Source organism: Bipolaris victoriae, assembly GCF_000527765.1.
Source record: "Bipolaris victoriae FI3 unplaced genomic scaffold scaffold_4, whole genome shotgun sequence".
NCBI classification, from domain to species: Eukaryota; Fungi; Ascomycota; class Dothideomycetes; order Pleosporales; family Pleosporaceae; genus Bipolaris; species Bipolaris victoriae.
This window is the reverse complement of record NW_014575388.1, coordinates 1-26,820: the sequence shown is the minus strand read 5'-3', so window position 1 is coordinate 26,820 and position 26,820 is coordinate 1. Positions and strand designations below refer to the sequence as shown.

Below are 26,820 nucleotides of genomic sequence, written 5' to 3'. Positions count from 1 at the left end.
GATGGACCCCACCTGTCATTCGAAATTCTATGAGACCCTGACGAGAACTCGGGTTCATTTCAGTTACCCGGGCGCCATGGCCAAAGAAACCTATTCATCTATTCCTTAAAAGAATAAAGTTCATCAAACGACGCTTACTCATCAAGCAATATAAAATTGTTAGATTAGAAGTTTTTGAACTAAGACCAGCTTTATCACGATAAGAAGGTGCTTCGATCTTCAGTGGCTGATAGAGAATTCATGCGATAACAACTTTCAATGACACAGTCTATGCATTCGAATACTGTAGTCTTTTGCATTCGACTAGCTTGGTCCCCGAAGACCTTTTCTAGAAAACAGTAGTCTCTGCTTACTAAGGGCAGGCCTTATTCCCAATTTACTCCTACTGATGTTAATTAATCTTCTAGACGTGCCGCTGATCTAGCGCCTTAGCCTGCATAGTAGTCGCGTGAGAGACCAATTGACGGCCCGCTGGCGCCCGCTGTATCAGGCCGACTACCAGGGGGATCTGCTACTAGACTGGTAGCTGAGACCTTGGACCAGCGCTTGCGACTGTGCGCCGAGCTGAAGAGTTAACCCCTCGCATGGCGTGGCAGCTGGCAACAGGCGGGCGGCTATAGGGCAGGCAACGAGGCTGAGTAGAACCAGGCTGAGCAGAACCAGGCTGAGCGGCAACAAGAGTAATTGTTAGGTTGCCTAACACCATGTTACACCTTGACACCTCCTCTCCTATTCCTCGTCTACAGATTCTCTTTTGTTTTCCGCACTCTGATACTTGCATATGCCGCGCCAGCTGTGTCGTGAAGACTATACAGTAGGATGGGTGTGTGCCCTGCCCATTGAACTGGCGGCTGCCCAGGAGATGCTCGACGAAGAGCACCCCGATCTCAAGCCCGACGCGTCCAATAACGACGAGAATCTGTATGCGTTAGGATCGATTGGTGGCCATAATGTCGTCATCGCATGTCTGCCCGCAGGCCAGATTGGCAACAACTCAGCGGCTGCGGTGGCAATGCAGATGCGAGCGACGTTCAAGAAGATCCGGTTTGGGCTGATGGTGGGCATTGGCGGCGGCGTCCCAGGCGCGGAAGATGTCCGACTAGGGGACGTCGTGGCTAGCCAGCCTCATGAGACGTTTGCTGGAGTCGTACAGTACGGTATGGGCAAAAAGACACCGAGTGGCTTCGAGCGTACAGGGTCGCTAAACGCGCCGCCGAAGATACTGTTAGCAGCTCTTGCGCGGGTAAGGGCGAACGAGCTGCGCGGTAGAAGTAAGCTGTTTGAGTACGTTGTTAAGCTAGAGAGTATCGCTCTGTTTCAGCGCAGCAAGGCTGGGCCCGACGTGCTATTCGAAGCAGCATACGATCATGAAGCAGACGACCGTAGAGCAAGGCAGACATGCGACAGGTGCGACCTGAGCAGGAAAATCACTCGACATACTCGCGAGAGTACGAATGAAGTCGTGGTACACTATGGGACTATCGCGTCTGGCAACCAGGTGATGCGGAGTGCTAGAGAGAGAGATAAGGTCAGCAAGGAGCTTGGTGGGGTGCTATGTTTTGAGATGGAGGCAGCAGGGCTGATGAATAGCTTCCCGTGTTTAGTCGTCCGTGGTATCTGCGACTACGCGGACTCACACAAGAACAAGCGCTAGCAACCGTATGCGGCGGCGACGGCGGCCGCATACGCCAAGGAAGTGCTGTCGACAATTCCGCGGGAAGAGGTGGCCGAGTTGCGCACAGCGGAAGAGGCTACAGAACCCAGAAGTAAGTGGCATCTTGTTCTTGAACTACTTGAAAGCTGGGTGGTGCTAATTTCTATGTGTTTAAAGAACGCAAGTCTGAACGCTCTCCTAGTCCTGATGCTAAACGCAGAAAGGTTGACGGGGCAGAAGACCTGGAGACTGACACCGCAGAGTGAGTAAACCTTGCTATCTTGTTCAATTGTACTGCTCTGTTAACAACCAAAGCCAGCAGAGATCCACGGCGTCAGTACCACTCTCATCTGAGCAACATAGTAGGCAAACCTTGATCAGCCACCTAATGGATTACTGACTTTGATTAGATTGCCTAAGATCACTCTCTTTTCCGGAGCAAGAACATCGGTTCCATGACATTCATACCGCCGTAGATACCTGTGAATGGCTTTTTGAACATGCAGGCTACCAAGCCTGGATGAAAGCAGATTCGGGGCTCTTTTGGATCAAGGGAGACCCTGGCGCGGGCAAGTCTGTGCTTATGAAACACTGCGTTAAGCGAATGCGCGAGCGCAGCCCAGACAGCCTTGTTGTTTCTTTCTTCTTCCATGGCCAAGGGAAGCCCTTGCAGAAGACATTATTGGGGTTATTCCGCGCACTGTTAAGCTCAATTCTCGAACATTTCCCAGAAAATCTTGCTCGGCTAGCTGCGAATTATACAGAGAAAGAGAAACGTTACGGCAGAGACGCATGGGAATGGACCGACACCGAACTCAAAGAAGCCTTGTACAACATAGTATCAGAGGCTACTCACCATCAACGTCTTGTCGTCTTTATCGATGCACTTGACGAATGCGGGGAAGATCCGGCAAAGAGTTTGTTAGAATATCTCAAAGGCCTTACCTACCAGGCAAAAAGTAGGCACGCGAAATTCAGAGTATGTCTGTCCTCAAGACACTACCCGATACTTGCGCTTGATACTATACCCTCGGTACAAGTGGAGAAGATGAATTGTCAGGATATACAATGGTATGTCCGGGAGCGATTGAAAGAGATCACGCCAGCGCCAAAGCGTGAACAGATCCATGCTGAAATTCTTTCCAAATCTAATGGTGGATCTCAATGGGTGTTGCTTGTGACCAGAGGAATAATTGACAAGACTTTAATTGGCACCAAAGTAGAGAAGCTGCTCGAAGAAATTGCCAACTGCCCGGAAACACTGAGCGAAATGTACGAAACGATTCTCCGCGGGGTTCCAGCAGCGAAACAGCATCAAATGGCAAAGATCTTCCAATGGGTACTCTTCGCAGAAAGACCTTTGTCTGCCCAAGAGCTTCGGGATGCGCTTGCTGCCGATAAAGACATGAGTTATAGGACGGTCCGCGACCTCCGAACCCATGAAGGTTGGTCCGACACTTTGGTCGATTTCGAGAGATACGTGAAGTACATCTCTAGAGGTCTTATCTGCTTCCAAAGCCGCGAATTATGGGAGCAATATGAAATCAACGCACTAGACTCAGACCGAGAGGCTCAACTTATTCACCAATCAGTGGCGGATTTCCTAACAGAGAAGTTTGCTAGTCTATTTGGCAATCATTTAACTGCAGCACAATCTTTTATAGGAGCTAGTCAACTACAGATTCCAAGGTCTTGTCTTCGGTACATGATTTTGGAAGATATACTGGAAGATGCTACTCTTCCAAGAGGTACCATCTCCTCGAAGTACCCGTTAGCGCCATACGCCGTACGGTTCTTGTTTACGCACATCAAGAAAGTTGAACAGGAAGGAATTCCTCAATATGACTTACTTTCTGCAATGCAATGGAAGTCGAACTCTGAGGCTATGCGCAAGCTTGCCACCCTATGGAGAACTCTCGACCCGAATAGCGTACACATGCCTCTCGGGTGGCCATTTATCCAAGCGACAGCTTTACATGTCTCAGTGGCCTTTGGTTCCATAAGTGCGGTCAATATAATACTAGAGTCGGGGTTCAAGGGGTTTGAAAAAAGAGACGCTGACGGAAATACACCACTGATGCTCGCCACGAGAGATGGCCACCAGGATATGGCTTTGACGTTGCTAGATCGAATAGTCGACTGCGAGAGCCATTATGAACATCATGATCCTGACAAAGAGTGTGGGGTCACGCCTCTTTCAGTGGCACTCGATACAGTCATCAACACGCAGAACAACGGCGATGAAACAGCACTCGATTTTGCTCTGGAGCACAACATGGGTGGGGTTGTCCTCAAACTCATCGAAGCAGGCGTCAATCTCAAATACTTAGGGCGAGAGGCCGCATTGTTGGCTCATGCTATCAGCAACAGAAACACGAATCTTCTCTCGACACTGATTGAAAAGAAACTGAATCTTGATGGTGCCGTCTTCTTCGCACTCAAAGACCAGCTGCCTCGGCGTGATCTTGTTTTGGAAGGCATGATCTTCCAGTTACTCAGCGCCGGGGCCAACACAGCTAGATCTTTAGAATCAAACGCTGTATCTGAAATCAAAGACTACGAAGAAGGCGTTGAACAGGAGAAAAATGGCGGATATGATACCGATGCACTTGCATTAGCTTCTAGGAGAGGTCTTACTAACGTGGTCGAGATGCTTTTGCAAGATGGTGCACCGGCAGCCTTACAGAATGCTCTTGGGGAATGTCCTCTATTGATCGCAGTATGATACCGTCACAAAGAGGTTATCAAAAAGTCGCTCTCGAGAGCGCCATCATCAGTAGAAATACAAGACCAATATGGCGATACAGCCTGGAGCCTAGCATTTCAGGGTATGGAATTAGGGATCATAGAACTTCTGCTTCGAGAAGGAAGACTCTCAACACCCAAGAAGCTCTCAGAGAAATTCTTCATGGAGCTTTCCAAAAAAGAACGGACTCATTATATTGAGATGATTCTACAACGGAAGTTTGTAGATCCCAACATACAAGACGAATTTGGAAGAACAGCACTGTCGTGGGCGGTACGACATGGAGATGAAGAGACAGTCAAGCAACTTCTAGGTACAGGGAAGGTCGACCCTGATACTAAGGATGAAAACGGATCCACGCTGCTGCTGTTAGCAGCACAACATGGACATGATGGGGTGGTTAAGCAGCTTCTAGACACAGGCAAGGTTGATGCTGATGCCAAGGACAAGAACGAATGTACACCGATTTTGCGGGCAGCATACAACGGACACGAGGCGGTGGTTAAGCTGCTACAAGATGTAGGCGGAGGGCAGAGGTGGCGCAGTGGGTTTTCTTCCGGACACCAAAATACTTTTACTACAAGGCCAAGGAATCCGGCAAGTGAATAATCCAGATCCTTCTATCTCGAATAATCGTTAAGCTTCTCGTAAATACTAGAGCCTATTTGAATGTGAAGAATAATTTCCATTAGATAGTTGTATTTTCAAGAAGTAAAGTTTCAGAGTAAAACGTGAAACAGGCTTTCTTAGTTTCTGCTTAATCTGCAGCTGTACTATTTTAGGGGTCAAAGTGCTGTATCCAGCAACTTTAGACAACCCGTATCAGCCAATACAGCAACTATTGATAACAAGATATACGCAAGGTCGAATCTCATATTACCAACAATAACAGATCGACTACGCTGTTATCTGCCGAATATAATGACCTAGATGTGATGGTGGAGAAGCAGGAGAAGCAGTAACTCCAATAGTAGTTCAAAATTACATAGAAATACAAAGATGTAACTCACATATGTTTCCCACAACTAGGTAAATTTATCAGTTCACTCACCAGCCCTCAAAAATCTAGATATCAGTCGTTGAGATCCTTCCCCATCTTCAGAAATAGGTCAAGTAGCTAAGTCTCTTAAGTCTGTCTTATTCAAAATACCGCAGCTAGATCTGTTGTCACGCCTAAGAAAACGAACGTAGCACATCGTTGTCTTGGTATGTCTACTAGTGTGACTGGTAAATCTTTTCTCGTACGGAATCGATAGCTGCTGTGGATTGAAGTGACCTTGGTATAACCATACTGGTCATTCAACCTTTACAAAGACTTTGGCTAGAACAGTATACAGAGCCTTGGAGTGGTTGCTGTTGTCTATGAACGATAAAGCGATAGTCGCATACAGCTGGCATAAGTCAGGAGCTCGGAGGTCAGAGGCCACATGATATTACGACAATCTTAACAACAAGCCCAAAGAATCATCAGTTGTGATATATGTTCTACTTCTGCCATCAACCTGGCTCTCGGACCATCTACATTCAACGGTAGCCTGGCCATTGTTGTACCCAACTACATATCTGTTCAACCTCAAGGCCTCGGACTCTACGCACGTCTGGATGCATCTCCGCAGTGAGCGTCATTAGCTCGCTGTGGTGAAACCCAGTCTCGATAACATGGACGACTATATCCTGCTCTGGTATACTTCGCATTGGTCCGCCGGGTCGCCGCTGAGCTGCAACACCCATCTCGCGCCATACATCCTGGCTGCCGCTGCTAAAAAAATACGTGTTGCATTTGTAGGCTGCTAGCCACCTGTGTAATCATTGAGCATGTGTGCTGTCCGACCCTTCTTCGCACCAAAAGTTTCTCCGTTCGGACCATCAGGGAAGAACAAAGCGCATTGTTTGAAAAACAACTCTGCTGTTGTAAGGCGACTTACTAACGAAGTTTCGTTCAGGGGCGCGCCGACGATGTAACCGCTAATCAGGTCGTTGCACTGTAGCGCTAAATTTCAAGTGTAGCTCCAAGGGTATTCCGCCCCATGCGAAGCTTTCGCAAAAAGAAAACTTCTTTATGCTGACAATCACGCATCAATAGTAACATATAACTTATACTAACAGAATGTATTTAACAAGTTAATATTGGCTTGAGAAGAGTTTCTGACTGCAGCTGCCAATCCTCCATTCCTACTTCTTGCTATTTTCAACCACTGCACACAAAGTCCCAAACCTGTGAAGCAACTTGTTCTAGACTCCTCACAAAGTTAGCTCTTGCATCATGCGCATTCTAGCCGCAAATCCCCCGCTTGCCCTCTCTGCAGCTCTCACAGTCCCCAGCAATATGGACAACGATCTGACGAAACGAGGAAACGACATGGTCGCAATCCTCTCATGTAATGGCGTCCTTGTAGCCTGTGCGGCTGCATGCCTGAGACTTGTATGTCTCTATCTCATATAGAGCGTCCGAGACATAGGGCTTACACAATCACAGCAAGCTACGCATGCACGAGAGGCTTGTAACTCTTTTTGTTACCATGCATGGCTGCGGCAGCTTCGAGAAGCTGACAACAACCTTCCATCTGGAATCGATGCGCCCGCGATTACTCGTCGTCAAAATATACAGGCGGTTAGCGGATGCAATGGCAGAATGGTCAAGTGCATCGACGCTGTGAACGATTCTTTGGGCGATGTTACCTTTGCAGTAAGTGTCTATTTCCAAGCTTTCCATGTTGTTACTAATCGTAATCTAAGAACCCTCTTCAATGGAATAGTGAGGTGCAGTTATGTGGCGGATTGTACAACACTTGTGCAAAAAATGCGGGTTATACTCCAGGCAGATAATGCTCACTTGATTGTGACGGGCTACACGCCCTTTGGTCGAGCTGCTCGGCGGGATGTCGGTACGCATTATGCTTATCTGAACCATGTTTGGACGCCACGCTCAGATCAATGGGAGAGCATATTTCCTCCAACCAATTCAAACAGGGATATGAGTACCCACGTGCACAGTCATTAGTCCTCGATCAAATATGATCTTATTTTGTTTGTTGTCAATCTTGGTTTAGCGCTCAAAGCCGTCCTCTCGGATAGGTAGGTAAGCATATAGTATGCTGTCAGCATTGCTTATAAACTTTGTAATATCCGTAACCGTATGACCAACCCTTGCAAGCATCCGTAACTTTAGTCAACTGCAGACCAATCGTGTGGTGGCCTGAGAAACAAAAGCATTAGTCTAGTCTCACGCTCATTTTATCATTGCACATGAAAAGAGCCCTGGAAAAAGGCAAGGCTCACAACGAGTGGGGAAGTGTAATACCTTTAGGCAGAGTGAAATATCCATGCTGGCCACCATTCTTGTGTAAACATGACTCAACATCACCGCATAGCCCATTGTCAAGTTTACCTGATCCGTGTGTTTCTCAAATATGCATTCCGTCGACGAAGACCTCCATGTGCTCGCACCTATTCAGATTGTCGGAAATCACCATTATGCCGTCTTCTTTGATGTCGAAATCTCCCCAGGCAACTTTGGAGTCCTCATATGTATTGGATTTGCGATAGAACGTAAGATACCCCCAACTCGTCAAGTCCCCGTCGGTGCATGGGTCGTCCTTAATCTTGTGTGGCCTGCGAGAAGGGTGGGGCTCGTGGTATACGAGTCCGTCACGGCAGGTGCATGTACACTCGTCCTTTTTGGGCGCAGAATCGGCACAAACTAAGGCAGAGCTGTATCCTTTATGGAGTTAGAAGTGGTGGTGGTGGTATAAGAAGATGTTGTGCAATGGACATGTAGGAGAACCCACCCCCCGGGCAAGAGAGCTCTGATCCATAAGCCATAAAATTTTGAGATTGAGCATAGATGACGTGGGAGGTAAGGAAGGGGAGGATGAATGCAAAGGACTTTACAATGTGCATCTGGCAGATAATGATTGATCAAATTGTTGGACCTCCAGAGTGCTGTGGTGATCTATTTCTAAGACACTTTCGGGGTTTATATCTTGGACAATGTCTTGAGACTGTGTAGTATTGGCGTCTTTTCGACGTGACGTATTGTAATTTGTTTCATTCACGGAAGAAGCCATGGGGCCGGGTTCTATTTCGGCCTATCCCCAATCAAAGCTGAGCTAGATAGTTTACCAAGATGCTTAAGTCAGTGGCCTGATGGAAAGCTGAGGTAGAGTATTCATTTTTTCCCGCTCAAAGTCACTCCGCCTGGAAACCATCATTCAAATCGTGCCCAAAGATATGTCTTTTGTTCACGACAATACCGCATTAGAACATTTCTTCTAGAGGCAACATCTCTTCCAGAGTGTCCTTTACAGCAAGGCTCTATTTCGATGTTACATCAAAAACGCCATACAAGAGGCCGTGTTCTGAATGCCAAGACGGTGTATCTGGGCGGGGAACCGAAGGTTGTGCTTCTAGAGGAAAGAAAGGCAAGATAGACAGACATTTCCATAACTTAGTGATGATCTGCCGCTGCAATTGTCATTTCGGAAGCACCGGAGAGTCTAAGTCCTATTGAGACCTAGTCTTTGTAAAGGCAGAACTTTCCGGGCACCAATACGCTTGCGAGAATGGTAAATAGTCCCCACTGACGTGGCACTTACAGAATAGAACACAGAAATGCGGAGGGGAAGTCTTCAATTGAGTGTATCGATTGGTCGTTCGGCGGATCCAACTACTCATCAGTTCTGGGCAGCCCTTCATTTAAGGTTCTTACACCAGTTTTGATCGGCTGCCCGTTCACCAATGAGCTTACGGCAGGCTGAACATGTGTTTCTGAGGTGCGAGCAAGACTTGATTGTGGAGAGTCGGCTCATGTGATGAACTGGCACATCGTACCAGAATAACCTGGGGAATACCTAGACAAAGTCTGCACGTGTCGTGAGAGCAGTATTGGATTGGAGTGATGCCACCTTTTTATCGATCAAAACTAATCGTCAGTATGATAGTGAATACTGGGACAGTTGCCATTTCTAGGTGAACCCTTTTCGGTGATGCAATCTGCCAAGCCATAATAAATTTCCTATTTCGGTGGCCAGTCTAGTAGGAGTAGAAGTACCGATTTTGATCCATGTATTGATTAAACAAGTAAGCAGATTTCGAATCGTCTGTCTCAATTTAATCTTATTTGATGAATTCCTCCAGCTCCCATAAATTCTGATTTGATGCGACGAGATGTTTTGTGATGATGACAAGGCTGAAGCGTAATCGAGTGCTGCTGCCTGGATTCTTGTTCGACTGCATTTAGCCGCCATTGCCCTAGTAAGTAGTGTGTGCGTTACCCCCGCTACTCACCAATGCGCATCGCTTTCCATCGCAAGTAGTCGTCGATAAAAAAAACCTGCATACAGCAATGGCCAAGAATCACGAGTTCACCATAGGATGGATTTGCCCTCTCCCATTAGAGAAAGAAGCTGCAAGGCTAGTGCTGGACGAAGAGTATCCGCAAGAGGAGGTTCAGTACCAGAATGCATACTACTTGGGCGGCCAGATTGGCAAACATAAGGTTGTTATTGGGGTGCAGCGAAGGACAGGACTGACTAGTGCGGCAGTTCTTGCTGAGAAGATGCACGCTGGGTTCCCCAATATCAAGTACTTTCTCCTTGTCGGCATTGCTGGCGGTGTGCCCCGCTATGGGCCACCTGGGGCAGCGTCAGAGATTGTACTTGGCGACGTGGTGGTTAGTTCTCCTCGAGGGAAGCTCGGCGGGGTATTGCAGTACGACAAGGGCGTGTGGGAAGGTCAAGGGCAACTAAAGTTTCTAGGACACACAAACGGCGTTCCAGGCGATCTAATGGCCGCCGTCAATAACTTCCGCGCAGATGGATGGTCTAAAACAAATATCGCAGAAGTGCTGAAGCAAATGCGTTTGAAGCTGCCTGAGGAACAAAAGCACCAGTACGATGACCCAGGTCCCGGCCGTGATAGGCTCTTCGAAGACACTTACGAGCACAAGGGCACAGGGCTTAACGACTGTAGAGAGTGCTGCGATATGGATTACATTGCATCGCGATCTGATCGAGGAGATGGAGCTACTCGACTAGTGGATAGGCCATTGGTTCACTTTGGCAATGTCGCGTCAAGCAACCAGTTGCAAATATCGGCTGTAGAGCGCAATAGAGTTCAACGAGAGCACGATGTTATTTGTTTCGAGATGGAAGCAGCTGGTGTCATGGAAGAGTACCCATGTGTTGTTGTTCGTGGCATTTGCGACTATGCAGACTCGCATAAGAATAAAGGCTGGCAGAACTACGCGGCTGCCACGGCCGCAGCGTGTGCTAAAGGACTGTTGTCTAAGATCCCTGCAGTCGAAACTACCAGTGGTGCGCCGTCGGCAGAGTCGTCTATGCCTCAGCAACCAGCAAGTGTAACAAACATAACGTTTGGTAATAATGACCATGGCGTACAGGGCAGAGACATTCACGGCAACATACATATTGGGTGGTGTTGAGATGTAGTGGTGTATCATAGACACTTAGCAATGAAAAGGATGTTAAAGGGGCTTCTATGTACTGTTAGTTGGGCGTTGCAATGAAATTAATGTTCGAAGAGCCATGGCGAAGCTGGAGGAGCAAGCGGATAAACAACCAGGTCCTGCAGGCTGCATGGCCGCCAGACTGTAGTCGAGGAGGTGCTGCGCCGCAAACTATCACCGCAGACACTATCGCCGTAAGACACACCACTCATGGTGCACGCTCTTTTACGGCAATACCATGACCTCCACGACATCGAATATAGCGTTCGGTAACGCGTACTCTAGCGTCCAAGCTAACAACATCAACGGCTCTGTCCACATTGGTATGTTGCGGGGACTGCCCAAAGGCTGTCAAGCGCTAAGCAGACACGTTGAACAGAACATGAGAACATACTCGATCGTCTTCCACGCGCCGAAGATGCGCCGTTCAACTCGTATGCCAGGCAGCACGAACATGGATGTCTTCCTGACACGCGCGTCGACCTGCTACAAGAGATATACAGTTGGGCGGACGGGCAAGACGAGCGATGCATCTTCTGGCTCAGCGGTCTAGCAGGCACAGGCAAATCGACAGTTGCGCGAACAGTCGCGCATAGTTACTATACCCAGCAGCGTCTCGCTGCTAGCTTCTTCTTTACGCGAGGCGGCGGTGACGTTAGTCACGCTGGCATGTTTGTTACGAGTATTGCGGTGCAGTTGGCAGACAACATTCCAGCGTCCCGCCGTCATATACGCGACGCTATTGCAGAGCGTAGCGGTATCGCCAGACAATCCTTGCGGGACCAGTGGCAGCACCTTATTCTTCGTCCGCTGTCTAAGCTGCACGAGGCTGGATCATATATTATAGTCGTCGATGCCCTTGACGAATGCGACAACGACAGCGATATCCAAATTATCGTGCAGCTGCTGGCCGAGGTGCGGCCGTCATTAGTAGGCGTCCAGCTGCGGGTGTTGCTAACTAGTAGGTCAGAAGTACCTATCCGGCACGGGTTCGGGCAGATGGTAGATTCGAAGCACAAGGACGTCGTGCTGCACAACATCTCACCGTCGGTCGTTGACCATGATATAAGAATTTTTCTTGAGTACTGGCTAAGGACTATGGCAAAAGACTGTTACTACGCGGATGACTGGCCAGGCGCAGAGACTATTGGGAAATTAGTGCAGAGTGCAGGCGGTCTATTTATCTGGGCTGCTACTGCCTATCGCTTTATCCAACAAGGCAGACCATTTCCTGACGACCGACTGCGCGTTGTCCTTAACGACAGCGCCGTTACAGGCTGTTTATTCAAGGATAGCTCATCCAGTGAGGATTCCTACATAGATGATCAGTTTGAGATTCCTCCTGAGAAGCGATTGGACAGTATATATCTCACAGTCCTCAAGCGCCCCGTTCGCCGATATAGAAAGTACGAAAGGAAGAAGTGGTATGCGTTGATGAAAGAGATTTTAGGAGCAATTATACTTCTATACTCGCCGCTTTCTGCAACTTCACTAGCTCAGCTACTCCTTATTTCTACAGAGGAAGTTTACCGAACGCTAGATGAACTGCACTCTATCCTAGACGTTCCACAACGTCCGACTTACCACGTTCGTCTGCATCATCCCTCTTTCCGCGATTTTCTTCTCAACAAAGACCGATGTAGGGATGCCAATCTCTGGGTAGACAAAAAGCAGGCGCATAAAGCACTAGCAGATAAATGTATCCAGCTTTTATCGCGCTTGCTCAAACAAGACATCTGTGGGGCAGGTTTTTCTAATGAGCATATGGCCTGGATGAAGCGGAAGCAACTGGAGCACTCTATTCTTCCTGAGATACAGTATGCATGCCTCTACTGGACTAATCACCTTGCTGAGAGTGGTGTCCAACTTCGTGACAACGACAAAGTGCACGAGTTTCTTAAACAACACTTCCTCCATTGGCTTGAGGCGCTGAGCTGGATGGGTAAGGTCTCTGAAGGCATTTACGCTATTAGCTCCCTTGAGTCAATTGCTCTAGTAAGTACCTTCTGAAACATGCTAACTCTGTTACTGACAATATGTAGGCAACCGACTGTCCTGCTCTTTATGGATTCATCCATGATATGAAGCGGTTTGCGCTGTACAACCGGTCACCGATCGAACTAGCTCCATTGCAGGTGTATAGTAGCGCTCTCCTATTTGCACCGCTGAATAGTATAGTGAAGAAGCAATTTGCGGATCAGCTGACACAATGGATAAAAAGTCCACCTCAGGTAGAAAATGACTGGAGTGCATGTCTGCAGACTCTTGAGGGTCATAGTGGCAGCGTTATTTTAGTCGTCTTCTCGCACGATTCGACACGGCTCGCGTCAGTGTTTGATGATCTGAAAGCTACGATCTGGGACGTTAGAAGCGGCGAGTGTCTGCAGACATTCGAGATCTACAACTACTCGGTGGCTTTCTCGCACGACTTGACGCGGCTGGCATTTGAGTCACATGAGAATACCCTTAAGATCTGGGACATCGGTAGCAGTACGGATTTGAATACACTTGAGGGCCACGGCAACTTTTACTTGATTGCCTTTTCGCACGGCTCTATGCAGCTAGCGTCAGCGTCATACGACGGAACTATCAAGATCTGGGACGCTAACAGCTGTGTGTGCCTGTATACGTCCAAAAGCCATCACGCCGAACTTCTACCGGCAGCCTTCTCGCACAACTTGATGCAGCTAGCATTGAAGTCTGACTATGAGACTATCAAGATCGTGGATACTAGTAGCGGTACATGTCTGCAGACTTTTGAATGCGATTGTGACTGTGTTTTCGGAATAGTATTCTCGCAAAACTTCGCATGGTTGGCATTAGGGGCCTCCAGTTACACCGTCCAGATTTGGGATATTATTAGCGGTGCATGTCTACATACGCTTGAGGGCCATGACGAGGAGGTTAAGTCAGTAGCCTTCTCGCATGACTCAACGCGGCTAGCGTCAGCGTCAGACGATGGGACTATCAAGATCTGGGATACTAGCAGTGGTCTATGCCTACAGACATATGAAGGCCATAGCAGCCTAATTTACTCAGTGGCTTTCTCACACGACTCAACGCAGCTGGCGTCGGCGTCACAGGACGAGACTATCAAAATCTGGGACACTAACAGTGGTGTGTGCCTCCAGACACATGAGGAAAATGAGAACCCTGAAGACAACGTCAGCTCTGTGATGTTGTCGCATGACTTGATGCAGCGGATTCTGGAAACTATGGTCTGTAGTTGCCTGGAAGTAGACAAGCCCAGTTTTAACAAGAGTCCTTACCCTAACGGCTCATTGGCGTTTCCTCATGGCTTGACATGGTACGCTAGTGGATCAAGTGACGGGACTATCAAGATCGCGGATCAAGAAAGCGATATGCGCTTAAAAACACTTGAGGGCCATCGCGATTCTGTTGAATTACTGGCTCTTTCACACGACTCGACACTGCTGGCATCAGCGTCACGGTACCAGACTATCAAGATCTGGGACACTATTAGCGGCAGGTGCCTGCAGACGCTTGAGGCCCATGTCTACGACTCTCCTAGATCAATGGCGTTCTCGCGCGACCGAATACTGCTAGCATCAGGGTTAGCGAATGGAGAAATCCATATTTGGGAAATTAATAGCGGTGCGCTTCGAAAGATGCTTTACGGCAACGATTATTCTGTCGAGAAGGTGGCCTTCTCTGATGACTCAATGCGGTTGGCGTCATTTGCAGTCGACTGGACCATCAACATCTGGAACCCCAACAGCGGCATGCACCTACAGGCAATCAAGACTTGTGATTTTCTCAGTGTTACCGAGGTTTTTGCTTTGCCACGATCTAAAGAAACAGTAACACATCAACAAATCACTAATTACAGCATGAGTGTTTCTAGAGATTGCACTTGGATATTACTGAATGGTCTGAAATGGTTGTGGCTTCCAGTAGAATACCGACCGGGTCACTTCATTATTTCGGATGGATGTATCACCGTAACCACAATTTCAGGAAGAACATGGGGATGTGACTTCATCGAGTCTTTCTAAAATACATACTGTAATAGCTATCAGTTAGTCTATCCACTTCGTTTACTTCTCTCTAGCGATAACGCTCTAGCGACTAAGGTTTCAACCTGGCTACATGTTATCGTCGCTATTGAGCGCTAGAAAATGTAGCAGCTATAATGGTTGATTGCATGATGCTAGAGACTCAAAGTGAATCGATTAATTACTTACTCCCTGGCTCGGCTACTATAGCAGCAACGACTCGCTACATCACGAGCCACCAAATCCTCATTCTTTGCTGCAAGCTTTGCCATTGTGTATAGCTGTGACCTATACTAGATGATATCCTAAATATGGAACGCTAATTTTTGGTGTTGTGGTTCCGTATCGATTGAAGGCTACTTGAAGCTCATCTCAGTGCGTTGCCGATTTTCCGGCCTAGTATCTGCTATCCAACTGGCCACCACCAACGCTCAGCGATTAAACAGCCGTATCTACTATCATTTTCACGAATCAGAGTCTAGCATGTGCTTGATAATTATTTCCTCTTTGGCCGCACTAAGCCCATAGAGATGAAAAAGTGCATTACATTCTATCGTAACCCACTAACTCCAACCTTACGTCAACTTATTCCCAAGGACAAGCTCCTGCCCGATAACCTCATCAAGAATCAATTCTTTGGGTCTCCATTTAAGACCTAGGACCTAGATACCAGGCAATTAGTCAGGTCTTCCATTTACTTCTAGGAATGTCATACAGTTTCGGCACCAGTTACGTCGACTTTCCATTTTCCTCCAAATGGAGGCACTAGTTTAACCTCCAAGCCAGGGAACTTCTTTCGGATGTACTCTATCGCGTTTTCCCATGGAAAGGATGGGCCTGAAAGGAGGAACTCCTTCTCATGTTCGACATTCACATGTAAGGCCTTGACGTGCGCATCTGCAACGTCCTGGACATGCACCCAAGATGTGCCAATGAGCGGCTTCTCTGAGGCAAGTGACTGCCATAGGAGAGCATTAATCCCACCCAAGCCTTCTGCTGTTTCCTGGGTGATGTCATGGCCCATGACGTAGGACGGATGAAGGGTGATGAGTGTGTAATTAGGCTTCCTTTCCTTGACAAAATCACGCGTTGCTTGATGAGCGACGATCTTAGATGCAGAGTATTTGACGACTTGTCCCATGAGGCCTGGAGGGAACTCAGAATCAAGGTCGAGAGGTATGACCTCGCCAGTATTATCTATTCGTATTAGCGAGTGTCCCAGTAGGTGGAGCGAAAACTCACCCTTCACCTCATACTCCAAGTTAGGCCTCGCTAAGACAGATACAGGAAGTAATGCGACACTTGAGGACATGACGATCACCTTCTTGATCTGCGGAAAATCCAACGCAGCTTTGAGGATTGCGAGAGTTGCGTTGACTGCTGGTTCGGCAAAGTCCTTGCGGAAGTCTGTACCGGAACGATCGGGCATAGGTGTTGCGAGATGGATGACATGGTCAGCTTCTGCTAGAGCATGCTTGAACGACTCCGGATCGAAAAAATCCTTCATCAAGATAGTCTCAATAGCTGATGCGAAGTTCGGATACCGCTTCTTGACAATCTCATCTTGCTCTGGCCTGCGTATACTCAGACGTACATGATGTCCAGCTTCAAGTAGGGCTCGAACAGTATGTGCGCCAATGAAACCAGTTCCGCCAGTGATGAATACGAGAGGATTTGACATTGTGAGGATGGGTAGAAGTTATTAGTAGAAGTTACTTTATCTGATATACTGTCTATCCGTAGGGCTTCATCCAAAGATTATTATTTATAGCCATCAACTCTCGACGTACGAGATGGTTGTGATGATAAATAGTCTCATCAGTACGTCTTGGTAAGCATGCGAAGACGCGTAACAGAAAGTTTCTCTTTCGAATAACTGAATGGAGGATCGCTTCGTCCGTTTCGCAATCAGTAAATTGAACCAATCAGCAGCGAGGATAATTTGAGTAGTGGTGCGAAAGCAGTGTGAGTTTGTCAGCTCGGTTTGATCAATTAGGATTACTGATCTTTGCGCCGACCATCAGCTCGGAGAACCGCGGTAGTCGGCCTTTCTCCCATTGCTTTTGTGATAGGCCACTAATCTCCTCCCCTTGAATAATTGGCGCTTCCCCTCCATATTCCCAGCCAGAACACCCAGAGTCGAAGGATGGATCAATAATCCTCTCGGCTCTGATCTTGGATGCTGCGTAATGTGTAGCATTTGAAATCACATCGAGGGAAGTCTCTGCTTGTTTCCTTTAGAGAAGAAGCTGATCCGGACGAATTCACGGATTGGCTGGGGTTCTGCATATAATACCCGGTCAACTTGGAATGTATTTGACTTTAGTATCATCTGAGTATGAAAAAGGACAACTTGAGTAACTCGAGAGAGATACACACTAAAAACTAACGTGCAATCCAATGGCGAACTCTAAACTTATTCTGGTGATTGGTGGAACAGGCGCGCAGGGGGTGCCCGTCGTCAAAGGTCAGTCTTTGTTCACAAGTGTTGGTATATGCACTGACGTTACGATCAGCGCTTTCAAATAGCAATCGATATAGTGTCAGAGTTCTAACTCGAAGTGCCGAATCCACGCGAGCTAGGGAGCTCGCCGCTTTGCCGAATGTCACTCTTATGGAAGGAAGTCAGGATCAGCAAAAAGACCTTCATCAAGCCTTCACTGGCGTATATGGCGCTTGGGTGAACACGGATGGTTTTACTCTCGGAGAAAAGAGCGAGCTGTTCTATGGAATTAGGGCATACGAGATCGCGAGGCATCACGGCGTGAAACATTTTGTCTGGGCAAACACGGACTATGCGGTCAAGAAAGCTGGCTGGGACGAGAAGTATCATTGGGGCCACAATGATGCAAAAGGTCGGGTTGGCGACCTAATTCTTAGCCATGGACAAGAGACTATGAAAACGTCTTTGTTGACTACGGGACCGTACATGGATATGTTGTTTGATGGGATGTTCGTTCCAAAGGAACAAGCCGATGGCTCGTTTGTTTGGGCGAATCCAGCTCGTGAGTCTTGCTTCATTGCTCCTCATATCTCTTAATGAGAGTATGGCTGACTTTTATTCACAGAGAATGGTAAAATTCCACTAATCGCCCTCGCTGATGTGGGTTTCTACAGTCTGTGGATGTTTGACAATCCTTCAGAGTCTGCGGGTTTGGATTTGGAAGTTGCGACGCAGCAAATCAGCTTCGCCCAGATTGTTGAGACATTTACACAAGTCACGGGAAAGAAAGCCGCACATGTTTACGTTCCACTCGAAGATTATCTCCCTGCTGCTGAGCCATATCCCAATGCTTGGGCTAATTGGGCTGCGGGACTAGACGTCGTCCGTGACGAATCATCGATGACGTGGAGGCAGAACTTTGCAGCTTGGTGGCAGTACTGGAGCGAAGGTATTGGAGCAACTAGGGACATGGAACTTTTGGATCGAATTCATCCTAGACGGATTCGCAGCCTTAAAGAGTGGATGGAAAAGGTTGGCTACGATGGTAAGCGCAGGAGTGTTTTGAAAGCTCTTAGAGATTTGAAAAGGGATAAGCCAGAGGGATCCTCGAACAAGAACTTGCTATAAACTAACAGCCTAAAGGCCGGCTTGCAACTTTGATAAATATATCTCGATAATGAACCACTATTCGCCTACGTGCTAACTCTTCGGTTGAACAACCGCATTGAGAAGCACGCCCACCGACTTATTTTAACACGCGTAACCGCAACTAAGCAAGATCGTAAGGCAAGATAGCCTGCATTACATCGAGGCATTGAAAATGCAATTCAGCATAACTCTGTCATTTCACATCTTTGTGTCTGAAAGTTCTCAAAAATCACATCATTTTATGTGAAGATGGATGCAAGATCTCAGTGACTCTGCATCCTGAAGCTGCCAGTCCACAGGTATGGTTAGCGCTCTGAATATACATTAGATCATGAAGGGCTGTAACGAACCTTTGAGACCTCTTATCCATATTGATAGCGAAATGTTTCCGCTTCATAGGTTCAGGTTGAGCTAACCAGTCACTCTCGGCTAAATTCACGCCATCCAGTTTCCTCATCGTCGTTGCTGATACTACTGCGTAGTACTAGCTTGGCTTGATAGCCTGTTAGATGGGTAACCCGAATACGAAAGGGTGGGTGATGTCACGTGACGTTTCACGTGGGCCTTTCTGCATCAGATCACGTGTGAGGCTTTACCGCTAGCAACTTCGATTGGAAGCGGGGGTATGAAACGCTGACAATAATCCGCCGTTCACTAGTTCAGGAGAACGCGCGGCCACCTGTGCTTTTACACATTACACCGCCACGTTTTCCGACTGTGTACAGCCTCAATACCCCTTTGTCAAGCAACTGGCATTCAACCCGTTTCCATAGCAGGTCCCAACTTAGAAGTCAACTTCTGAGGTACGCGTTATAAACTTCGAAAACGAAGCCGCCTCTTGTCTGCCACGGTACCCATTTCTGTCATCTATCATAGGCAAAGTTTAACGGTGCTCGTCTTGATCTTGTACGAAGGATCTTGTTTTGGTTTTAATGAGGAAATCTCGCAGTCCGTGCGCCAAAATTTGACCGAAACACTACATTTCTATCTCAAGATCATCGCTCTCAGTTAGAAAATCGACCAGGAGGCTGAAGTGTGATGATTCAAACAGCTCAAACTCTTCTAGTAGATCCTGTCAGTATTCTATATAGTTGTTTTGCTGTCTGCATGTGCGGGCAGCGAGCTTTGTAGAGTGGATGCACGGGCCATTAATGCCTCATTTAAAACAAGGTCCTTCGTATTTCGAGCGCTCGCTCTGAGAGTGGCCAGCACAGGCGTCGGGTCATTATCAATTTAAGGGTACTAGAAGAGAGGTATAAGAATCAAAGCATTGCTGTTGAGTACATGGTCACACTTCATGTTCATAGCTTGCTTTGTCGGTATCATTCCAACACTCGTTCAAAACCCTTTAGTCCTTCTATACGTCCAACTCACTCTTTATTAAAGCCAAAATGCGTTCCCAAGTCTTGGCTGGTCTTGCCTTTGGCATTGTCGCCGTAGCTGCAGGTGCCCCAGTGGAAAGCCGTGCATCTGAAGAGCAAATCACCATCAACAATGCTGTGTTCGTCCGTAAAGACAGCAATGGCAACGACAACTGGGATGCCATCACTCACGTTGGCCTCACCCTGACCACTCCATCCGGTTCTGTCAGCTGCAATGCAGACAGCTTCCCAGATCCATCAGTCCCATCCAACCTTTACACATGTGCCGACCCTACATATTCTTTCCAGATCACCACTCGCCCGGGTTACAACATCTACGCCATCACTGTCACCCACAAAGTCTCAGACAGGTATGCCGGTTTCTTCTTCTAGCATTCTAATACTGACTGCGATTAGCGTTACTTTGACCGGTATGACCGATGTTGGCTGCAATGGTCCTATTCCGATATCTTGCCAACAAGTTGGTTCCAGGCAAGGCACTCTGACTGCTGCTTGAGCGCCGAACATAAATAATATGAGAATCGAATTGGGCCTCGGACAGGGCCATGCCGCTCATAGAAACAACACTTGATAATAGTAATACTACAGAGAGCGAATCAAAATCTCCCTGGTTCCTTTTCACAGTTCCGTACGCATTATGAAAGAACGGTGGAGTTGTTCGTGATGTTGAACTACAAATCATGCTTGGCGCTCAGCTAGCGCGACTTCGCTTATCTGCCCTACTGAGATGGCCAAGGTGGAATACCGCGCCCCAATCTCACTGTCAGCAATCTTAATCCGTCAATATATTACAATAAATGATACATTTTTCCATCAATCAGAACATCCAGCAATGTTTCAGATCCTCTTCTTCAGTAGTATAGTGGTCAGTATTTCCGCTTGTCAAGCAATTGACAATTCGCGGGAGACCGGGGTTCAATTCCCCGCTGGAGAGTTTCTATCTTTTTATTTTTTCGCCCTCATTTTTTCTCTGTTTTTTAGTTGCTGTTTTACCTAATAGAGGTCGCCCGTCAGATTTCCTACTGAAAAGCTTAGTTCTTTTTTTTGGTAATCTCTAGTCTATAAGAAAAGCGTGTGTTTAAACATTATTTTCATGAGAAACTACATTTACTTGCGCTACGAAGTATTGGCCTCTAGGACGCTTATGCCCAGCTTTATTCGCTATCAGAGCAATTGAGGGATACCTAAGGCTTAGCTATAGTATTTAATCTCAGGCTCGTTAGCTTTCTTCTATATAGTGCTGTTCTCACTTCCCCGCTTATCTAGAAGAACTGTGAACTACGTACTTATAACTCTGATTTGTCAGAGTGCGCTAGTGATCCAATAAGAAAGTCCACAGAGGCTGCAGGCTTGGTGGCGCGTTTCAACGCCTTATCAGCTTAGTCTTCTTATTTGCATCACAGCTTCCTTGCCGGTTTCTAGCCATGGCCCTTGGTCGAAGCGTGTCAAATATTGCAAAACGGCACTACTGTCGATTACTACATACTTTGGAGGGTAGCCGCGCAATGCCCTTATATCCTCAAATCGACATGAATCCCTTGTTCTGCTACACGAGTGGACGATGGCTATGGAATGAGCGTGAGCAATTGGAAGCGCGATACCGACGTTTTGATGTGTCTAGTCTTCAGCAAGCGGCTTGCTAAGCCGTTGGTGCAAACAAATGTATATCTTTTGAGAAGATCGGCGAAGGCAACTACAACAAGGCATATCGCCTTGAGATGGAAGACGGCCAGAAGATCATCGCAAAAGTCCCACACCCTAACGCTGGCCCACGAATACTTACCACGGCCTCGGAGGTGGCAACTATGGAGTTTGCCCGGACCGTTTTGAACATACCCGTCCCATGAGTTCTCGCTTGGAGTGCTACCGACCAAAATCCTGTCCAAGCAGAATATATTATTATGGAACAAGCGAGGGGCTCCCAACTTCACGAAACTTGGCAGGGTCTTTCATTGCGGAGGAAATGTGATATTGTTCGTGAGTTTGTAGACGTTGAAAGGAAGCTACTCTCAGTCTCCTTTAAAAAGTAAGATTTAGCTTGCTCCAACAGAGAATTTGCGGCCGGTTCAACTTACATAATGTCAGATTAGGATGATTGTATTTTAAAGATACTGGCATTGCAGGATGCGAGCCGGCTGTTGTTACTAGTGGTCCGCAAGATGTCATCATTCACGTCGAATCAACTTATTGCATTGGACCCATCACTCGAAGAGAGTTCTGGGAGAAACAACGCAGTGAAATGCCACATCATGGCCCCTGTAAGTTTCTAGATATCTCTGAACTTCGAATATAGACTTATAACAATTATAGGGACATCTTCTGAGGAATACCTAAAGTCTGTCGCTCGCCGTGAGATCGAATGGATCAATGCCCATACGGACCCACAGGAGCCGAACAAAACTCCATGGCAGTACACGAGTCCACATCAGAAGTCTCAGAGGCTCACAAAGCCCTTTTGGAAAAATTTCTAGCTGCAATTCCGTATATCACTCCCAAGGACCCAGAGCTCGCCTCTCCCAGACTTTGGCACCCAGACTTCCATGCTGGTAACATTTATGTCGACGAGGAAGCCCGGATATCATGCATCATCGAATGGCAGGGAGCATGGACGGCCCCGGTGTTTATCGGAGCCAATCCTCCGTTGCTTCTAGACTATGGGATTGATATGTTGATGAAACTTCCTGAAAACTTCAAAGCACTCGACAATGCTACGAAAGAGAAGCTCAGATACCAAGTATCTCAGTCAGTCTTAGTTCACACGTATGAAACATGTACGGCAGAAAAGAACCCTCTGATGTACAAGGTCATGCGACATCCCCATGGTCAGTCCCTCAAGCAATTAGAAGCTTTTGTTGGCTCTACCTTGGACAACTGTCTCTTTCCCTTTGAAGAATGTTTGATCCGGGTTGAGAGGTGTGTTGATCTGTTTGCCTTTGAGCTCCTTAACTGACTATTGTTGCAGTGAATGGGATCACTTTGGTACTAACGAAACATGTCCGTACCATTTTTCAGCAGAGGAGATATAGCAACACAACGAAGAAGCAGGGTCTTTCAACAAGAGTCAGGAATTTTGGAAAGAGTTACAAGGTGTCTTGACTGATGAGGACTACACACCGAAAGAGAGTTTCGGTAAGGCTGTCAAGATACTCAAAGATTTGCGAGAAGTTGGGCTAGGCGACTTGAAGGGCGAGGAACGAAACAATTTCGACAAAGAGACGCGATGGGTTGCAGATCTCGATGAGCATAACATCTAGCACTTGCACCATTCTCCTAAAAATGATCACACATAGAAACGGCATCAAAAGTGATGCCAAGACAATTATCGACCAGCTAGGTAGCCTCAAGATGATGGAGACCTGAGAGGAGTCAACTACGCCATTTCTGTTTCCCAAGCTATTTTCCTCTAGTCTCAATGATGCAAGCACATGTGCTTCCTACTGATTTGTGCGATCAAGCTAGAGGTCGAGTCCTTATTGAATCGGCTGTTCAAGAGCGCTGGGGAAGCCTCACACTCCTTGCAAGTTGCCGAGTTAGCAGTGAGGAGCTTGTTGGCACAGTCGAAGACGCTGAGGCAGGGTTATATGTTGCATCTTTGGTTGGCATGCAGCTTATGAACAATGGTTCAGGAAGCTTGAACGATGGTTTTGAATCAAAGAGCTGAATCGGTGCAAAAATATACAGATAGAACTAGGGCTAAGTGACAACAAGGCGGACTATAACTCATCTCCATTCTTAACTAGGCCTACCTCCGTAGGATAAGATACTCGTGGTATTAGCCATGCCTAAATATCTTTTGGCGGTGGACAAGCTGCCATGAACATCAATAAGTTTGTACTAGCAGAAACAGCAAGGTAAGCCCTTGAATCACCACTGCATTTTGGATGTACAAGCGGAGTAGGATTGCCCCAAGTAGGCAGATTAGGGATCACTTCAGCGTTGCAGTAAACTGATGTCAGATTTAATGGGTCTTCAATTGTGGGCTCAAAAGGTTCATTGAAACTGATATGCCTAAAGACGGAAACCAGGCTCCTAGGTTACCGTGACTGAAATCGGAAAAACCAACGGATATCGGTAACCCAGAACGGGAAATTTAACAGAAATGTTGGCAAACAGCACAGTTACATAGCGGTCAATATTTCCGCTTGTTAAGCAATAAACAGCTCGCGGAAGACCGGTTCAATTCACTACTAGAGTGATCGTAAAGCCACATGCGCGAAGCGGAAGCTGCAAGCGCATAAGAGTGTAACAAAGGATCAAGCCCTTGCTTGCATCGAGATGCCTTGATTGGATATTCGGCGACATCGGTTGGGAGTGACTCATGCTGCCCCCTCCCAGCCCCTGGCGAAGTCTAGCCGGCTGGCCATCCTGGATCCCTGAAGCCCACTGATAGCGAATGCTCTTGCTTCTCTTGTGCACACAGATGTAGTACGGCATGAACTCTATGCAATAGAATGTCTCTGGGCCTCTAGTGTTCTCGTATCCTATTAAAGAGAGAATCCTTCGTGTGACTTTTAACACGAGATAGGACCGCAGCGAATCGAGATAGGAACGCTAAGGTCTATCCCCATGTGACGAAAAACCCTATGTAATGAAAATGGCCGATTAGATCGCAAGGACTGTAGAGAAGTGCATACTTCTTGTGACCTAATTGGTTATTTTCGTAATATAGAGTTTTCTTTTATCACGCATAGATAAACCTCAATAAAGATTGTAATAGCCCAGCTAATTACCTTTATACTGTGGTCTCCGGCAAAAGTAGTGTTCACTGTCAAAGTTTCTGCCAGGGGGGGGGGTTGGGTTAAGTGCTGGAGATTGTGATAGACTAAAGCGGCATAACAGATCAGTTTTGCACGCTGATCTATAGTAGTTTGTATTATAACTTGTGATTCTCGGATTTTCTTCATTAACTATGAGGCCTTGAGCTTCCATCTCATTCCAAGTTGGTTTAGTTGATTGGCAATCTTTGGCACTACCCTCCCCCTAGCAGAAGCTTTGACAGTGTACACTACTTTTGCCGGAGACTATAGTATGTGCCGCGACATCTATCTTAAAATCTTAAACCTAGTTAGTCAAGGTGAGAAAATAGCGCAATTAAAGTACATCTAATGTTTAAGAATTAAGCCCCATCTTACCTTTGCGAATAATAAACAAAAGGCTATAAATACAGGATTGTTGTCGAAAAAGATCGATGGATATTCTTTTCTAAGCATCTCAAGGCTGTTTTACCTTATCCATCTGACGACGAGATGCGATTCTACCAATATCTATTAAGTGTAGCTATATTCCAAGCTATAGAGGCTAGTGCTTTACCTGAATCATCTACCGGAGTATGTAAAGCTCGTTCTCCAGAAATATTGAGTTGTTCTTATTACTTACATGTTGATTCTACTAGTGTTGAGGTGAATGTGACTGCTATTCTTATGAAATATGCATCAAAGACTTTACTTCGCCCCAGGGAGGTTTTCCATGCACGGCTTTGTGTGCCCCAAAATAGGGTTGGAGTTAGGGTTAAAAGAAATAGTGAATTTGATTGGACTTGTTGTCTTTCTGTAAGCTGGATACTCTAGATACAGTCACTCGTCAAAAGTCTCGTCGCGCTCGTCGCTTGGGCCACGATCACCACTTTCGAAGCTGATTTGAATTTGGAGTATGTCAACCAAAACACAATAGAATTCAATAATTGTTGTTGCAAACCAATCAAAGCTATGTCAATATTTTGTTTGATACCCATCAGCTTTAATTATAGCGTTGAGGCGGTGAGATACAGTATAGAGAAGCTGAGTAATCAAAGAATCAGGTATGGCAGCCCACGCCTCTCGCAATCCATTTTTGAAGCTCTCCCACTCCTCTATCGTATCGCCCATATCGTCAAACTCGGGGTAAAGCTCATTGAGTTTTTTTGAGCGCCCACCACATGTGCTCGATAGAGTTGAGATCGGGCGAGCACGGTGGCCATTCAACCACCCGAACGTCGTGAAGCCGCAACCAATCCATAGAAATATCTGAAGTATGGATTGGTGCGTTATCCTACATATAGTACTCGCCCGTTTCGTAGCTATCAAGTAGGCCTTCTTCTAACGCCCATATATACGATTTGATCGTATATCTGTGTTTTTTAGCGGTGAGATCCTGCCGCATGAAGTGATGCGATCACCGAAAGCTCGGTCTCGGTCCCGCCCCCAAGCATCTGTTAGGCGCCCTAATCAAACTTATAGCACTGTCTCTTAATAAAGATAGAGACTATTATATATAAAATCCTTTCTATAGCTTTTTGTCACGATACTCTAGACAGTAAAGGCTAGCCCTCGGGGACCCGTCGGAGACTACTCGGGCCGGAGGCGCGATAGCCACAGAGATAGAGTATATAGTCCTACTAGAACCCTCGGGTACCCCCCCCAAGGATTCGTCTTAATCTACTCATCTGATATATATTGTGCCTATCTGCGAAACACCTCACACTTTTTTTATTAAATATATATCTATTAAACACATAAAATAACTATTCCTTTAACTATAGAAAGAGCTTATATATATCTTAAGCAGACCTAGCTATTTTAGACCTTTAACTATAACTAATATATTAAAACTAGATAAGAAGAAAACTCTAATAGAATAAAATAAGAAAGCGTGCTATTACATAGGGTTAGGTGCTGATACTTCTCTAGGCTCGATCTAGGTTAGGGCGAGTGAGATAGTGTAAAGAGCGCCGTAAGGTAGTTATTGTGGCACGATACGTGATCGAGCTTAGGCTGGTCATTGTAACGGCGCAGGCAAGACTACTCGGATCAGTATCGGCGGTAGTGTCACTCAGAGGCATATGGGAGTGCGTGGGACATCAAAAGAGCCTTGATTCAAATAGACACCTATAGGCCTTGTACGAAAGGATATCAAAAGTCTACAGAGCTAGCTACAGGAGGTGTCTCAATAAATACCCGTCCTTAGTCGGATCCGACTCAAGATCAAT

At 46.8% G+C, this 26,820-nt stretch overlaps 9 protein-coding genes across 9 annotated transcripts; 7 read left to right on the top strand and 2 right to left on the bottom strand.

The window, feature by feature from the left end:
• Positions 1-781: 781 nt before the first annotated feature.
• On the top strand, positions 782-5,005 carry COCVIDRAFT_22261 (hypothetical protein; the record flags this gene model as incomplete). The annotated part of the gene is made up of 7 exons (XM_014706174.1): positions 782-1,498; positions 1,655-1,766; positions 1,832-1,916; positions 1,970-2,016; positions 2,065-4,320; positions 4,393-4,919; positions 4,985-5,005. 7 exons carry the CDS (start codon positions 782-784, stop codon positions 5,003-5,005), a joined length of 3,765 nt encoding a protein of 1,254 aa, XP_014561660.1.
• A 1,658-nt stretch (positions 5,006-6,663) lies between these two features.
• COCVIDRAFT_11700 (hypothetical protein) lies at positions 6,664-7,159 on the top strand (the record flags this gene model as incomplete). The annotated part of the gene is made up of 3 exons (XM_014706142.1): positions 6,664-6,822; positions 6,877-7,086; positions 7,157-7,159. 3 exons carry the CDS (start codon positions 6,664-6,666, stop codon positions 7,157-7,159), a joined length of 372 nt encoding a protein of 123 aa, XP_014561628.1.
• Positions 7,160-9,744: 2,585 nt separating this feature from the next.
• Positions 9,745-10,842, top strand: COCVIDRAFT_85945 (hypothetical protein; the record flags this gene model as incomplete). The annotated part of the gene is made up of 1 exon (XM_014706211.1): positions 9,745-10,842. The coding sequence occupies one exon, from the start codon at positions 9,745-9,747 to the stop codon at positions 10,840-10,842; it is 1,098 nt and encodes a 365-aa protein (XP_014561697.1).
• Positions 10,843-11,104: 262 nt separating this feature from the next.
• On the top strand, positions 11,105-14,882 carry COCVIDRAFT_85820 (hypothetical protein; the record flags this gene model as incomplete). Its single annotated transcript, XM_014706210.1, has 3 exons — positions 11,105-11,189; positions 11,246-12,861; positions 12,909-14,882. 3 exons carry the CDS (start codon positions 11,105-11,107, stop codon positions 14,880-14,882), a joined length of 3,675 nt encoding a protein of 1,224 aa, XP_014561696.1.
• A 575-nt stretch (positions 14,883-15,457) lies between these two features.
• COCVIDRAFT_85869 (hypothetical protein) lies at positions 15,458-16,563 on the bottom strand (the record flags this gene model as incomplete). The annotated part of the gene is made up of 3 exons (XM_014706209.1): positions 15,458-15,544; positions 15,598-16,079; positions 16,125-16,563. 3 exons carry the CDS (start codon positions 16,561-16,563, stop codon positions 15,458-15,460), a joined length of 1,008 nt encoding a protein of 335 aa, XP_014561695.1.
• A 719-nt stretch (positions 16,564-17,282) lies between these two features.
• COCVIDRAFT_22257 (hypothetical protein) lies at positions 17,283-18,453 on the top strand (the record flags this gene model as incomplete). The annotated part of the gene is made up of 3 exons (XM_014706173.1): positions 17,283-17,349; positions 17,399-17,887; positions 17,951-18,453. The coding sequence occupies 3 exons, from the start codon at positions 17,283-17,285 to the stop codon at positions 18,451-18,453; spliced, it is 1,059 nt and encodes a 352-aa protein (XP_014561659.1).
• Positions 18,454-19,865: 1,412 nt separating this feature from the next.
• COCVIDRAFT_85989 (hypothetical protein) lies at positions 19,866-20,352 on the top strand (the record flags this gene model as incomplete). The annotated part of the gene is made up of 2 exons (XM_014706208.1): positions 19,866-20,206; positions 20,253-20,352. The coding sequence occupies 2 exons, from the start codon at positions 19,866-19,868 to the stop codon at positions 20,350-20,352; spliced, it is 441 nt and encodes a 146-aa protein (XP_014561694.1).
• A 928-nt stretch (positions 20,353-21,280) lies between these two features.
• On the top strand, positions 21,281-23,110 carry COCVIDRAFT_33286 (hypothetical protein; the record flags this gene model as incomplete). Its single annotated transcript, XM_014706207.1, has 6 exons — positions 21,281-21,461; positions 21,501-21,666; positions 21,718-21,833; positions 21,965-22,114; positions 22,289-22,761; positions 22,883-23,110. The coding sequence occupies 6 exons, from the start codon at positions 21,281-21,283 to the stop codon at positions 23,108-23,110; spliced, it is 1,314 nt and encodes a 437-aa protein (XP_014561693.1).
• Positions 23,111-24,508: 1,398 nt separating this feature from the next.
• On the bottom strand, positions 24,509-24,760 carry COCVIDRAFT_85939 (hypothetical protein; the record flags this gene model as incomplete). The annotated part of the gene is made up of 1 exon (XM_014706206.1): positions 24,509-24,760. The coding sequence occupies one exon, from the start codon at positions 24,758-24,760 to the stop codon at positions 24,509-24,511; it is 252 nt and encodes an 83-aa protein (XP_014561692.1).
• Positions 24,761-26,820: the final 2,060 nt, after the last annotated feature.